Below are 16,779 nucleotides of genomic sequence, written 5' to 3' on the forward strand. Positions count from 1 at the left end.
CATGGCTTCAGTGGGCTGCACCCCCGCAGAGCACAGTGGGTGGTGACCTATTGCAACCAAAATATCACCATGGAAGAGGGAGGGCAGAGATAAGAGCATCGGATTTGATTGCCCGTTTGTGCTTGAAGAGGAACGGTGAGGCGAATGTTGCCAGAGAGCAGAGTGTGATTGTGGTGGAGCAAATATTACTTTCTATGTATTACCTGCCTGATTTCATGTTATGTTGTTTCTATTACTTGTAGCCTTATGCAACCTGTGCTTACGTAAGGTATTCATCAGTGCCAAACTTCCCCCTCTTTGTGGCCTCCAAGGTTGCCAGGCAACTCAACAAGGTCTACTTATTGGTGTCCCAGCAACTTTTTGTGCCAAGACGCACACACATTGAAACCCGTAAAATAGTAGAGATAGACCGATAAGGTTTTTTCGGGCCCGATACCGATACCAATTATTAGTAGTGAAGGATGCCGATAACCGATATTTGGAGCCGATATTCATTTTCACTAAAAAGGGACATCAAAATTTGGAAAAAATACAAACTCCAGCTCTTATCTTTTTTTTTTTTTTTTTTAAAGCATATGTTTATTGAGCAACTTTTAGGGTTAGTAAAATATTTTTAAGGGGTTTTTTTTCTACACGAAATAAAAGTCTTCCAAAATTTAAAAATATCCAAAGTATTAAATTTTTACTTATCTCAGTTTTAATTTCAACCAAAAACAGAAGGTGCAGAGAGTTCCCAGGGTCGACAAAAATGAAAATAAAAACATTTACATTTAAATTAGTTTCCTGAAGTTAACACTTAAAAAAAAAATGGATCTATTATCGGCCATATGATTCGTCAAAATGGCCGATGCCGATATTTCTCAAAATGCTAAATATCGGCGCCGATAATCGGCCCAGCCGATAATCGGTCTATCCCTAAAAATACGTTGGATCATTTTGAGATTGGTTTCATATTGTTTGGTTATCAAGTTGCTAAATAATTGCTCAACAGACACAACGGATCCTGATTTTCGTCTCATTTGGCAGACCGGTCGTTGCCAAACTTAAGCCTGCACAGACCATGTCTAAATATTGGCGCAGAGATTTTCGTGAATTTGATCAGGCGCAGGCAGAAAGATTTCGAGCTCCGCGAACATGCGTGCTGTATGTCAATTAAATTAAATTAATTAATCGTATGTATATATATACTTAAATCATATGTATGTCATCAATATGTGAACAACAGGCATCAAACCCTCTGAATCATTGGATATTTTTTTTTTAACCCTCTTGCTAGGTTGGTTCCTCAGGAACTACAATAACAATGCTCCCGGGTCAATTCGATCCAGGCTATTTTTAATGATGAAAATGCATCCCATTAAAGGGATACTTCACTTATTTAGCCCATTATAGCAATAAACAGTTAATATTTTGTCTATAATTCTGTCATGTTGCTGGGCTCTCACCCCGGGTTTTCACCGGATGCGGTTGCGGTGCGGTGCGTCTTGACTGCGTGCTCCGGACGGGTCAATTTTTTTGTCAATCCACACCGGCTCCGCACAGCTGCGGTCCGGCAGCTCCGTCGCCGCCCACTTCCCAACGTGTCTCGCGGGACCGCGCGCGCGCGATCATGTGGCATTTCACAACGACAAACATACAGAAAGTCTGTGCTCAACAGAGAAGCAGAAAGAGAGGTAGACTTCTTTTGATTTAACCTTTTCTTCTTCTTCTGCTATGAGATTACATGCAGCATCCTTTTTTTGGTTGTCCTTGTAAAGTATATTAATAACGAGAGTCGGGTCAGTGCGGGTCCACTCTTTATTTCTGTCTTCCCCGTCCGGCTGCCGCTCAGTACGGCAAGCGAGACGGGCACAACAAGCAATCACGAACATCAAACTCACAATACATTACAGTCCTTATAAAAAGGATGTGCCGTGTCATATATTATTTTGTGGTTTTCCACCTCCAATATAAACCTCTCCTCGTCCATGTTCGCTGGCGTCTAAACCGTGAATGAGCACATGGCCCGGCGACGCCCACGTCACGTTTTGCTGAAAAACTTGCGAAATAGGAGCTGGCGAGTGTTTTATTCTGAAAGGTAACCGGAAATTTATTTTGAAACTGCCTCGGTCTTCCTGTCCCGCTCGATGTGTTTTGTGCTAGCTTGCCATTTGCCGGAGGCCTACCGCTGCGGCGTCCGGCAAAAATAGAAAATAGATCTATCCTTGCGGAAGGCCTGCGGCACGCCGCAGCTGAGACGCAGTCGACACGCAACGCACCCGTAAGCGGTGTAAACTGCACCATTCGAATGAATGGAATCTAATTGCTTGCGTCGCCGGACCGCACCGCAACCGCATCCGGTGAAAACCCGGGGTCAGTGTGTTTTCCTTGTCTCACAGTGCCTGATTAATGAGAGGGGCGTGTCCCCTGCACCACACCTGCAGTGCATCACCTATTAGGCCTTCATAAGGACTGGGACTCCTTGCAGCCACTGTCGGGTCGTTGCTCCGTCTGCTCACAGCCATCGTCTAGTGTTTCTACTAGTGATGTGCTTCTCGGTTCGAATCCCTGAAGCGTGTGCAGAGTAATGCAGATGAGTGGTTCATGAACGGCGTGTCAATGCGTGTGTTGATGACGTACGTGGTGACGTTTGAAGCCCCACGAAGCAGGTGTACCACGTGACTGATTCAGGAAATGATTCGCTAGGTTTGAGTGTAGTTCGAAATAAAAGCGGCAAAGAAACGCTATGGATTCCCCTTCACTTTTTGTGTTTTCGGGTCCCTTATAGCGCTACTTTTTTTGCTTTTGGCATTCGATTTGACGAGCCTCTTTTTGCGATGGAACCAGCAAGAAAGAGATTTTCCCTTGTTTAGGAGCACTTTGAGCAGATCTCACCTCAGAAGGTAATGCACTGCAATTACGGTACTATTTTAACAGATTCCAATAATAAAATAAAATAAAATGTGACAACACATAAAATTCACATTTTTCTGTTCACAGTTGAAAGTCCCCTTCAGTACTGGGAATCACAGAAATATACGCGTCCAATTCTATACAAACTTGCTATCTCATATCGATGCACCCCTGCTTCATCAGTACCATGTGAAAGAGTTTTTTTCCAAAGCAGGTGAAATTCTCTGCAAAAAAAAGAAACCGCCTGAGTCCAAAAACTTCGGAAAAAATTGTTTTTAAATAAAAATGAATAAGCACTTTATTTTACCTCCTTATTTCACATTTTCACTTGTTGCATAAGCACAAACATAGACAAAGTAACACAGAACAATTCATGTTAAAACACTCTTCAAATATATATTCTTTTGTATTTAGAGCATGATTTACACCCCACCATTTTATTGCATGCACCAAGCATGTTATACATTTTTCTGTCCACATGATGGCGTAGTCGAGGAAATGAATCATCTTGAAGCCCCTACGTGTGTGTGAAGCATTTAACTGCAGGGCTTCACTGCTTTACGGGGCTTCATTTTGCCATCACTAGTTTCTACTGTTTTTCGCCTTCGCTAATTATTATAGTCCAAGATTCTCGATTTTCATCTACGTAAGTTTTGCTACGTCTCTTTTTGTTCCCACTTTTATGTGGCGTGTTTCATAGCTATAGTAAGTTGTTGCTTTCTTGTGTTTGCGGTTTGTAGCCTTCGGGTCTTTTTGTGTTGTGTTAATTTCCCTCCTTGCAATTTGCAAGCACTTTTTGTTAACCTTTTTCCTGGCTGTGTCCAGCGCTTTATGTTCATATTAACGTGTTTTGGTGAATAAAACCTCTCGCTTACTCCTGTGTTCTGTGATTCTGGGATCCACTCTCCGGTCGCACCGGAACCTTAACAAATTCATTTGATACTTTCATTTCATTTCATTTGTCACGTACAAATAGTAACTTTAAAAACACATTTTGCAACTTGCTGTCGACTGAAAATGACATCACACGGGCTCAGGTAGCCAATCGCAGCTCAGCTGTTTTCTTGGTTTGGTCATGTGACATTCACAAGCTGAGCTGTGATTGGTTACCTGAGCCCGTGTGATGTCATTTGCAGTCGACAGCAAGTTGCAAAATGTGTTTTTAAAGGTACTAATTGTGCATGAAAAATGATGAAAATATCACATTTATTATAGGCATAATGTTTGACTTCCAAAAATGGCTAAATAAGTATCCCTTTAAACATTAACTTCTTCCGTTGAAACAATTTTAAATTAACAATTTTTAACAAGTCCCATTATGAAATACTATTTGTTGTTCTTTAACTTTAAAATGGGTCACTTTGACCCGGCCTATGTTTAATGTTTTAAAACATTTCGTTTAACATTTAACTGAAAATATGTCAAAGTTAACAATTTTGTCTGCTTGATGAAAAGTTTCATAAACAAAAACGAATACTTGTATTTTTTCACCAACTAAATGGGTCAATTTGACCCAGAATGTGTAATATTCCTTCACAATGCAATATATATTCTTTTCATTGCACATATGTCGTTTCTGATTATGTGAAATTTAATATTGTGGGGGGGGGGGGGGGGATATTTTCTTTTTAACTTTAAAATGGGTCAATTTGACCCCGACTATGCTCGATGTTCCAAAAGAACCCTGAGAAATATTGTTAGAACCCATTGTTAACTGTTTTCATTGCCAATATGCTAAAATTAACCATTTCTTACTGTTGTTACCAAGTTTAATCGACAATTTTATTTCCTGAGCCTCATGACGCTGCACAAAAGTAGTGGAATCTGCCTCACCAACAAACTTGGAGCCATATTGTCTGTGTCGTGTCTTATTTTAGCCTCACATCCACAAATGTGTCAAACGGCAGCCTTTTTTTTTGAGTGCCATGCTGCCACTTTGACACATGATTTGCGACGGGAGGATCGCCGGCCCTTGCCAAAATGGCAAAACCGAGCTTTGCGAAAGAGCTGCCAGGAGGCCTCACATTTGCTTCTGTAAAATGCGACTTTCCGCCCTGTGATGGAACAATCCGCGCGCTGTGCCGCATGTCGCGTGCCAAAATAAACTCACACTAGCCGCCTTCTGTATGTTAAACGCAGCTGTAGTGCACAGAGGCCGCCCTTATAACCTCACACAAAGCGCATGGATTCAGCGCACATGCCCTGCCTCCGCCTACAATTTGTATTTCTACACATTCCACAACCCGTCTACATTTATTTGGGCACAAGGCATAAAGGGTCAAATTAATATTCAGATCATTTCTAATTCAATTTCTTCTTTGGTTGCCCCCAATCCTGTAGAGCAGGGCCACATCCAGAAAATCAGAAGGACGCAAGGGCCACATAATGTTATGAAGAGAAATTGTGTTTAGTCTTAAAAATTGTACAAATAATTTGTTTGTGCTTTTGCATATTTAGAAAAATGCTACAGTATATAAACCAATTTATTTGTAATATGGCAGTAGGGTTATTATAGTTTTGGAATTTTTCATTTTAGTTTTTTATTAGTTTTCAGGGTGGTTCTGTTAGTTTTTATTAGTTTAATTCTTTAAAAAAAAATGCTTAATTTAAGTTTAGTTTGTTAGTTTCAGTATTAGTATTAGTTTTTGTTTTTTTTAATGGGTATTACTAGTCGCACCATGGGAGCAACGTCATCTGAAGGTGCTTTTCTATTGGATGCTGCTAGATGACGTCACTTCTGTGTGATATAATTTCAAACGTCATTATTCGGGTTTATATCAAAATAAATCTACTAAAAATCACATTTAAAATCACCCCCAAAGGCTCATGCATTAAATGAATTACCAAAGACTAAAACGAAGGACATGTTTGCTATAATTATAGTTTTAGTTAATTTTGTAAACATAAAATGTAGTTTCAGTTAGTTTTCGTTTTTATTTTATTTCGGTAACAATATTGTTTTTTGAATTTTAGTTTTAGTTAACAAAAATAACCTTTAATGGCATCTGTTTTTCGATACCCTCCCTTCTTACTTTGACCATCTCCAAACATTTTTGTTTTGTTTATTTTATTTGAACTGAGTCAAATTCCATTTTTAGCATATGCCGCGGGCCACTGAAAAATAGACGGCAGTCCGGAAATGGCCCCCCAGGCCGTAGTTTGGACACCACTGCTGTAGAGGACGACATCTGAACATATTTCAAGTAGCAAAGATTTATCAGCTACAAAAGAGGAAGGTGAGCAAATAGAGGACATTCCTTGAATAGGAAAGGGACTTTTTTTTTTTTTTTTTTTTTTGAGGAATTGGAACAGAACCAGCTGTCTAGTAGCTTGGCTCACAACTGATTGGAAACCCATCTGTCTTTGAAAGTGGGCAAAATGGGACTCACATCCAACTGGCTGCTTCGCTTCGCTTCCACAATGGAAGCCAAACAAGCAAAAGGCGACAATCAAACGGGTTTGTTTGTTTTGCTTGGCGAGAAAGTTGCAGGTAACGAGGTCACAAGTAACTATCAATGTGTGTTTAATCTACTTCATCAGATGGATGGTTGACAATAGCTTATCAGCTTCGTGTGCGCACCTCCAGGGTTTAATGGATTTTTCACGGGCCCGAGATAAGTGAGCGCAAAAAGCATTCAATGCAGATTTTTCTCTCAGATTCTGCACGAAATCGACAAACGCAGACAAACGGCAGTTCTTGTTAAACGTTTAAAAAATGGTTTGCACTCGGCGCTGCGGGAGTATGATGAGGTTTGAAGTTTGAGATGAAAAGGAAGAGCAGAGTTGGGACTTTTTGACCGACCTTCCTCTCCCTCCCCCGCCGCGTCTCTCTTGGTTTCGCTTTGATCAATTCAAATCCATGTCGCAAATCACGGCGAAGGGCGTGTTGCCGACAAAGGCCTCCGTCACCCTTAAAAGATGAATAGGAAAAAAAAACAAAAAAGCACAAGGCTATCAAAAACAGGAGACAGGAAGTTGCATGCAAATATAATGAAGACAAATCACTTAACCTGATGCAATTAGAAATTCAAAGGGAGGTGCCTTTTTGATTTCATCCACGCAAGACTGGATTTTAGTCGTTGATGGTCAGCGGCATTGAACGGGAGCCAGAATTTCATGAACGTGGTGTTTAGCTCACAAAATGAAATGGCAATATCTCTCAACTAGAGTGCACATTAAAGCATAATTCAAACTTGAAATGGAACCACCTGGTTCATTTGGAGATTGTCATCGCTCTTGTTGCCGTGGCGACACAGAACTATTTTAAACTATAGACTAGCATGCAAACCTCTGATGTTGTGTTAGCACTAGCGTGACTGTTAACTGAATTGTTGCGTGCCTGGCCTAATAAAGAACATGGCAGCCCATAAGTTGTAATAACAGTGTTCACCACTAGATGGCAGACATCGGTTCAGCCTGCCTCCAAAGCCAGGACTGTACTTTTTCATCAAAGAAGAAAAGCAAGCAGGGCCACTAAATTAGCTCAAGCGAACAGCGTTTTTCAGGTAAAATAGGAAGTGGGTCGTCACCAAATTCTGCCTAGTCGCCACGACAACATCGATCTCAACAGTACACAAAGAGCCATTTTGTTTTTTCACAAGAATCGTTGACAGTTTGTTTTAACTCAATTTGTGTCCGCCAAAAACATTCAATGTTTAAAAAAAAAACATGATAGCTTAATTTGACATCTGATCTGGGTGTCAATCTCCAAACCTGCCACATAATTTTGATAACTAATTGAATGTTTTCTTGTCATTTTTGTGCACATCAGATCAATATTATCAGTTATAACATCCCTGTGATGAAAATAATGCGGCCTGCGATTAAAATGAATTTGACACCTCGATTCAAGGACAAGTCAAAACACGTTAGCTTTAGCCATTTAGCACGAACCATTTTTGCTTGGAAAGTCAATTTCAAAACAGTAAGGAGGGAAAAACAAAATAACTACCATGTGTCCAGACAGTGACATAAATACTTGTAGATGTCTTAAATGCTTGCTCATCGCTATAAAATAGAACAAGTGAGTCACTTGAATTCAACATCCTGAGTCTCGGTTGGCCTTTAGGCCTCAATATTCATTCCCTGACAACCTGCAGCCGCGGGACTCGCCATTTATGCATTATTGAAAAACGAGGCAGCGCGACGATTAATATTCACACCATTTCTATCGTCTGCTGTCAAGCAGGCGCCTCTCGCTGCCATCTCTGCCTTGGCGCCATCATCTGTATTCCTGTGGCATCAAGTTGATCGGGGCCCGTGCCCACCCATGCAACGTGCACAGCATGCCGAGCGGCCATCACACTGGGCTTCTCTGTGTTGCCTCTTTCTTGAGGCAGGTGATTATCCACTGGCTGCTTCTTTCCTTCCTGTTATTTCAAATAAAACTTCAAATCAGCATTAAAACCACGTGCGTAAATCCCTACTTTTGCCATCTAACGTGGTTGCAGTGCACACTCCTGTTTATTAACCACTCAGCGCAGTGAAATTAAATAATGCATCACAGAAACATATCTGTGGGAATTTCACTCGCTCCATTGCAATTGAAGCCGACTGTGAGGGAAGGCCATTTGAATTTCAAACAGAATGGCTCCCCCTAGTGTGCCAAAGACGCTCTTTGCGAGTCCTCATGCAGTGCCAGCCTACTGAAAAATGTGCCTGGTATAATCTCAAGCATTTAACTAATTGGAATCACTGTAACACTTAATGCAATGATACAGACCTGGTTAGTGACATGCACAACAATTAATTCAGCTCCCATTCTTTCTGACTGTATTTTTTTTACAGCGGAGATAAATGGGGGCTAATTTGACTATGCTCCACAGTAAATATCAAACTTGGAAACAACTTTACTGATGCCCAACCACCGGTAGATGACAGCATTGCCCCATTTTATACGAAATAAACAGTTTCAGAGTCCATGGTAGAAATGGCTGTATTTTGGCAAACCTCAATAATAAAAGAACGGGACGGGACAAAATGTAGGCCAGTCTATTCTGTTATTTGGTAGATTCGGTTTTTATATAATTATTGAACATAATATCACATTGGTATTAAAAATTTTGAAATTTTCTGAAATGGCTGGCAGTGAATGAGTTAAAATGCATAGACTGCAAAATGATTTAAATCATATATTTAAGAATGCATCCAATGTGGCGTTTAAATATCTGTTTGCATCTGTGCAGTCATGGGAAGGAACATGAAGTGACAAGTATACACTTACTAGCCATGGCACAACCTGCACGTCCTAAAGAAATACGAAACAAGAATGAACAATGTCGAAAAGTGCATCAGCAAACATATATAATCTAACCGCAACAATACAGAATAATATAGATATATGGGGCTAATAGCTAATAGGGGAGAAAATAATCTAAAAAAATTATTATGTCCCGACGTCCTGGAAGAGGACTTTATTGTGAAAAATGAGAAAAATGAACTGCACTTTTTTTTTTTACTCTTGAATTAATTAGTTTTAGACTAGCAGAATCCAGTGAAGATTAACACCATATTCAGACTTTGCTCTTGAGGGTGTGGATTTGCATATAGTGCATCGATAATTTTAGCCTGGGGAGAATACACGTTTGTTTATAGTACATTCGACAAAAAATAATAAAGTACTGTAGAGTTTGAAAACTGGTGTGCAATTGCTGAGCTTTTCCTACATGTGGCACCACAAAACATCGCACCTTACTGTTAAATGCCTCGTGGTATAAAGTGAGTACATTTCGAAGAGTATGCAAATAGAACTGTGGTGAAAACGTGACCGTTCAAGGAGACGCCCACAAGTGCGCACAAATACGTCACGCGCGTGTACACGCGACTGAGATCCTGTCCGCTGATTGGTCGGCTTTGCCGGTAAAAAGTGGTAGTGTCGCGTGATCGGCTCAGCACTGGCGTGTATGAGGGAAAATGTATCGTCTCGGACAACAGTGTACCTCCCAGATCGCTTTCAATTCCTTTTTCTTCACAGTGCCGCGGGGGTATTTTCATTTTGCGAGACAACACAATAAAAGCTGGTCGTGTATTGGCTGATTTTTGATCAAATCCGGTGGATTTTTGGCAAAGAAAATGCGAAAGGCCAAGAAGAAGAGTGGCAGAGGTGAGTAAAAAGAACGGGCCTCGGTGCGCGCGGCCTTGTTTGACTTAGCGAGGCGTGATGGGGGTTGTAGTTTTTTGAGGAGGCGCTTGGCCGTTGAGTAGCGATAAACGTGTCTCGCGCGCGGACTACAAAAATGGGGTTGTATTCGTCAAACCGCATCTTGTCGCTATCTTAGCAGCTAACACAAAGCAGTAGAAACGTGTGAGCGCGCGATGATATATGTTTTGTTTTAATATTATTATTATTGTCAAATCCCGGAGGCGTTTATGTAGGGATGCTGGCAAGGCTTAAACTGTAATGAACGTTCATTTCCACACTTTGCAGCGTTCGTCAACATCCGGTAGTTAAGCGTCGGTTAGTTTACGTTAGTTCACTTGTTAATCTAGAGTAACTTCTTTGTAAATAACAAGCCAAGACGCAAAATGTCTTGGAATGGCCTTGTTTTACGTAGTTCTGATTATTTCTCAGGTGTAGAGCCGTCCCGCCCTGTTGTAGGATCAACGTTACAACAATGTGGCGGGGCTGATGAATGCGGACATTCTTCGCTCATTGTTTTGGGCGTGTTAAAGGCGGTGCTGGCTTCTTCCCTAAATAAATCAGCTGTTCAGTCCACGTCAACACATGCACTCAAATGGCCTCAGCAGCTGAACGTGCTCAAATCCACACACCACGCGTGTATCATCTTTTAGCAACTATGTTTGAATCTGAAAGATGTGGGGTTTAAGGACCTAAAATAAATAAATAAATATATATATTTTTTTTTTAAAAAGGGCAGGTTATCATGCTCTGTCACTGCATTTGTGACCCATGCCCTTCCGAACTGAACAGTGTGTTTGCACAGCCTGGAAAATAAACCTGAATCACCCTGACATGTAATCTGCAAACCAGCAGCATACGGGAACAGATTAGATAACTGTGCAGTTTGCTGCTGTGGTACCTGTGCTGTGCCAATATTACATAACTGAGTCACTCGTGTACTTACTGTATTATTTTTTTTCCCCCCTCCCTGCCTTCTTCTTCAGGGGCGCAGCATGGAAACGTGCAGCCTTTCAGCGACGAGGACGCCTCCGTGGAGACGCTCAGTCATTGCAGCAGCTTCAGTGATGTTACCAGTGTAGCAGACGAAGGTGGGCATCCCTTCTGATGTTGTATTAATGACATATTTGTGAAAGTACTAATAGTGGTTAATTTTTTAGGTGGCGAGGTCAGTGAGGATGCAGCCCAGGAGGATTTCCAGTACAAGCTTAAGGGGTTCATCGATAGCACGGTGGACAAGAGGTATTTCTATCCGGCATGATTTAATTATTGCAATGAAAAGATGAGCCACAATCCACATTTTTGTTTTTTCTTTAGTGCTAAGACCAGACAGGGGGCGTTGGACGGGCTAAAGACGGCAATGGCCACGCGCATCCTGTACGAGTTCATCTCAGAGCGAAGGATGACCATCACTGATAGCATTGAACGCAGTCTGAAAAAAGGTGAGTGGTGTGGAATTTAATTTTACCCGTGTGTGCATCTTAAAACGAGTTGCCACTGTTAGGTAAAAGTGAGGAGCAGCGAGCTGCGGCGTCTTTAGCGTGCCTGCTCTGCATCCAGCTGGGCTCTGGCATCGAGAGCGAGGAAGTGTTTAAGACCCTCAAGCCGGTTTTCAAGAACATCCTGGCCGACTGCTCGGCCAACATGCAAGGCCGACAGGCGGTGAGTTGTTCATATTGTTGCTACAAAGCAACTTTTGGAAAAGAAGCTGAAATAAAGCTCTTATTTTAGGTGGCGACGAGTTTGGGCCTATGTACGTTAGTTGCGGAAGATGATGTTTTGGTAAGTTCCTTTTTTTTGGTTAGTAGTCGCATGCTGTTTGGACTTGGAATGACCTCCGCCGCTTACGTTGTCCAGGACGTGCGCGCCACCATGGAGTGCTTCGAAAACCTCTTCAGCCGCTCCTATGCCAGGGCAGACGGCACGTGCGCCTCCATCAGCGCTCCGACCAGCCAGCTCCACACCAACGCCCTGCTGTCCTGGGCCCTGCTGCTCACCATCTGCACCGGCAGCCAGCTCAAAGACATCTTGCACAAGTACGTCACGCCAGATCTCCACCAGCCAATTCCAAACAAATTGAGAGCATTTTTGTTGTTCAGACATCTGCCCAAGCTTCCGAGGTTGCTGGAAAGCGACGACGTCAACATGAGAATCGCTGCAGGCGAGACTATCGCGCTGCTCTTCGAGCTGGCCAGAGATCTGGACCCTGTGAGTGTCTCGTGCTAACCACTTTGATAATGGTAGAGATTTATGTTTTTGTAAATAAATTATGAATTTACAAAATTACAGATTGGCTATTAATAGGGAATATTGTTAGGGAAAACATTTTAGCATAATACACACACAAAAAAACCATTCAAGACCAGAAAATTGCTTTAAACTAATCATTAATTAAAAAAAAAAAAAAAAAAAAAAGAAGAAAACATTAAATATTTCACCATGCAAAAAAAATATATATATTGCCGCCACCTTTCTGCTACGGATACCTGAAAGAGAACTTGGCAAATGTAGTGTTTGCAACTATTGTCTGACCCAATGGATCGACCGCCGCTTACCTTCCACAGCTGGGGTCTGCAAGTGGTTGTCGGACTCCCGCTGCGTGTCTCCCTCCGCTTTGCTCTTGCTAGCTTTTGCTGGCTTATCCCACTAACTGCGCTTGTTAGCCACTCCAGCTCTTAATTCCGCCACTCCTGTATTTGTATTCTTGGATGAGCAGTATTAAAGTCAACATTCACGTTTTGGTTCTGAGGGTTGATCGTTTATTTAAAAAAATTTAGGTTTATAGTAGTTTGCAAAAAAAAGATACCGCTAATTTTGCAATCTAGTGTGAACAATTTTTTAATTTACCAAAATGTTCCACCACTTTGGATCTTTAAACGTCGCCATTGTCTTGTAGGATTTTGAGTTTGACGGCTGGGACGAGCTGTGCGACAAACTGAACGCGCTGGCCACCGACTGCAACAAGCACCGGGCCAAGACGGACAAAAAGAAGCAGCGCTCGGTGTTCAGGGACGTGCTCAAGGCCGTCGAGGTGAGTCCGAACCCGGATTATTGCGCTTTACAGTTGGCACATTTGCGAGTCTGATCATGATCTCTTCCAGGAGGGCGACTTCCAGTCTGAGATCATCCGCTTCGGGACAGAACGCATGACCATCGACAGCTGGCTGAGGAAGAGGATGTACGATGCCTTCAGGGAGTTTGTAGGCTCCGGAATGAACTACCACTTACAGGTATGTTTATTTATAGCCACCATGATGCCATCAACTGACACGTGATGGTTGAACTTTGCCCTCGCAGGCCAACGAATTCATCCGAGACGTGTTCCAACTTGGACCCCCCATACTGGTTGACTCAGCCACAATAAAGGCCATGAAAATCTCCCGCTTTGAGAGGGTGAGGAACAGGTCGCTTGCTCAGATTGCGCCGAAAAACGAAACGTTGCATTAAAAGCCGTCTCCCCTTTTGACAGCATCTTCACAACTCTGCCGCCTTCAAAGCTCGGACCAAGGCAAGAAGCAAGTTCAGGGACAAGAGATCAGATGTGGGAGACTTCTAACATTATTTATGTTATTGTTTTGCGGACAACTTATTTACAAAGATTCCCTGCTCATAATCACTTATTTTAATACACTTTGTGGGTAACATTTACACAGTATATTCCTTTTATTATAAAGACACTACATGTATGTACCGTAAGTGCGTCCGCATAGTTGTGATTTTGTACATAGTGAATTTGTTGAATATTCCAGTTAAATTATGTCAATTAGTCAAAGTAGTGTTGACTGTACTTGTATTTTTGCCTCACTTTTTTTTTTTTTTTTGGGGGGGGGGGGGGGAGTAGAGGGTAGAGGGAATTTGTTACCTTGCACTACAAAGCTGACAACAGGAAGTCTGTGTGGAACCTGATGTTTATTGTATTGGGTGTATAATCTGAAGAAAAATATGGTGGGATAAAAAAAGTGCAAAAAAATACAACTTGTGTTTAAAACGTTTTTATCACTGTGTGAATCGAGACATTTTACATGATGCCAAGCTGCATTTCCTCGACAGAAAATAAATTTAAGTTCTTTCTTCCAGTACCTTTTTTCTTTTTGAGAAATATATTCACCTTGGGAATAAAATATTCGCACCAATGTCAGAAACTTCAAGCTATATAGTATAATACATAAAGGCTTGTCAAATGAATTTCCCCAGGATTGGTAGAATATATATTTTTGCTTTGCTTAGCACGTTTAAAGAGAAGAAAGCTTCCACTGGGAGAAGGTCACAGTGAGCCAATGGCATGTGTGTGAATCTCTTTTACGACTTGGTATCAGAGTGAGGAATCTGCTCATAAAGGGTACCCAGCAGAACATTGTGCCCCCGCCACCTTCCTAAACACACTAGTGAAATCCCCAAGGTTGTTGTTATTGCGAGTTTGTCAGAGCTGCCGCAAATAACGGAGGCGGACAAAGAGTAACCATGAAGCGTGTTATCAACAATTAGCTGCAGCGATTCTGTTAAGCAAACATGATCATCCTGATTGGATTTGCAAAAAGGAAAATGCTAATGAGCTATTACGTATTCTAGATGGTGTTATGCAAATGCGTGTAAAATAGGAATGAAACAGTAAGAGCTGTGCTGTCTATTGATCATTAAAATATGGTTAGGAAAGTCATCACATGGTGGAGTGACTGCATGTAATTAAAGACTACGCACATAAAAATATTCAATAGCAAACTAATTGAACTCACTAACAAGAGTTTTCCATCCCATGCATTTTCTACAGCGCTTTCACCTCACTCCCAGGGAACATGTAGACAAATGACCATTAACAACTATGGACAATTTAATTAAAGCAGTGATTATCATAGTGGGATATTAGTATAAATAGAGGTACGCGAAAGATAGCGCAGGTAGCTAGCTAGCCATATAGCTTGCTCGATACAGTGGATTTATAGTTTTAATTCATACATAGTGACCCTAAAATGTATGTACACGGGGTAAAACCAATACCAAGCGCTAATAAATTTTTAATTCCTCAAGAATGCCCCTAAAATAGAACACACACACACAAACTCTGAAAGTTTGCAGTTAAATCTAGGATTTCTGTGAATTCGTGTCACCTGCAGGTATAATCCCGCTCCTCGCCAAGTGGTGGCGCTTTTCCTCCACCTGCCTTGCTGCTGCAGTGTCACTCGCATTGACGCTAATCATGCCTCCACTTGAAAGTGAGCATGAGTGATGATACTGAGCAGCAGCCAGTTTGGAGGTTAAAAAGGATTCCATTACGCAATTCTCAAATTGCTTCATTTTTCTCCCCACCCCCTTGATCGCAACCCTCAATTCCGCCGTGACTAAGCGAGCACACTTTACAAAATAATAATCATCACGCAGTAATAACAACAGCATGCATTTCCTTCACGTGTGAGTGGAGGCAAAACCATATGGAAGGTGCTCGCAGCTTTGAAACACGGTGCAGCGATGCACATTTTGTCGTGCCGAGCGCAGATGCAGTGCAGCCCCCACACGGTGTGACTCATTGCTGTTATGTGTGCGCACCCAGACACACACACACACACACACACATGAGCACATAGAGAGACACATCATACCGCCCCCTCCTTTCCATCCCGCCTCGCCGCGATGTGGGCCACTGATGATGGCGGACCCCCATCAGGGCCGACAACTGTTCTCCGAATGAGGCCAGAGTCGTGAAGGTTGGGGGCTTGTTGGAGGAACACACCTGCCACCAGTGGTGGAAAGTAATTAACTCATTAGCTCCCAAAAACATATTTTAAATGTTTTAAGTGTCCCAAAGACGTATTTATACATTTTTTGTTGTTTTTTATGCCAGAGCCAAGAGGCCATGTTAAAACTCCCACAGTTTTCCCACAGTTCTAAGCAGAATTGTGAACAACGATGAAACTTAGCTTTGTTCTATTGCTAATTGCTGCACAGTGGAAACGAATAGGAATATACTTTTTTTCCCCCTGATAATAGAAGAGGCTCTAATCTCTGTTTTGGTATGTTCCATATTTTTATAGCAATAATATTTCGCGGGCCTTGAAAATTCAGTCAAAATCCAGGAAACCACTTAAGTGAAAATGGTTGGGAGTGAATGAGTTAAGTACAAATTTCACGAGTGTGATTTAAGTGATTCGAACATGAATTTGGAAGTAAATATGAAAGGATGTAACAGTTAAATTTCGACATTTCTGCTAAACTGATCGCATGCCATTTTGAATGGTGAAATGAGGCTACATTCAAATGTTGCCATCATTTTGGCATTGGTCGTGCCAGGGTTGTTTTGCCCCTCGTAAACGACTTGCAGAGTACATCAAGTCTCCCGCGGTTGCCAGGAAACCAGCATGATGTCACCAGCACCCAGCCAAGACATCAACACAAAGTACAAAGTGTAGATTTATGCCCAGCGAGATCTGGATGGGCTGTCACTGTTCCATGCTAAACTCACATAATTGGATCGAAAAGTAAGACAATACTTCAAAATTGCGAAATACAAAAATTCAGCCATAGGCAATTGGTGGCATAGGCCAATATAAGAATTTTACATGTTTTTTTATTTTATGTTACCTATAAAGAGCTACATGTATCCTAATGTATTATCATGCATTCCCACGCTGCCAAATAAAGGCAGAATGCACCATTTTTATACGTGCTTCAATAATTCATAAAGGTCCATTTTTAGGGTCGAGTAGAATCACACAAGGACCTTTGCGAGCATTTTAAGTTTAGACTGTTATTTTAGA

General features: G+C 41.7%; 1 protein-coding gene across 1 annotated transcript; it reads left to right on the plus strand.

The window, feature by feature from the left end:
- The first annotated feature begins 9,755 nt into the window (after positions 1 to 9,755).
- Positions 9,756 to 14,106, plus strand: ifrd1 (interferon-related developmental regulator 1). The gene is made up of 12 exons (XM_077500861.1): positions 9,756 to 9,994; positions 11,017 to 11,121; positions 11,191 to 11,272; positions 11,348 to 11,472; positions 11,535 to 11,692; positions 11,762 to 11,812; positions 11,888 to 12,066; positions 12,130 to 12,238; positions 12,927 to 13,061; positions 13,132 to 13,260; positions 13,328 to 13,423; positions 13,500 to 14,106. The coding sequence occupies exons 1-12, from the start codon at positions 9,964 to 9,966 to the stop codon at positions 13,584 to 13,586; spliced, it is 1,287 nt and encodes a 428-aa protein (XP_077356987.1). The 5' UTR covers positions 9,756 to 9,963; the 3' UTR covers positions 13,587 to 14,106.
- Positions 14,107 to 16,779: the final 2,673 nt, after the last annotated feature.

This window comes from Festucalex cinctus, chromosome 16, assembly GCF_051991245.1.
Source record: "Festucalex cinctus isolate MCC-2025b chromosome 16, RoL_Fcin_1.0, whole genome shotgun sequence".
Taxonomy (NCBI): Eukaryota; Metazoa; Chordata; class Actinopteri; order Syngnathiformes; family Syngnathidae; genus Festucalex; species Festucalex cinctus.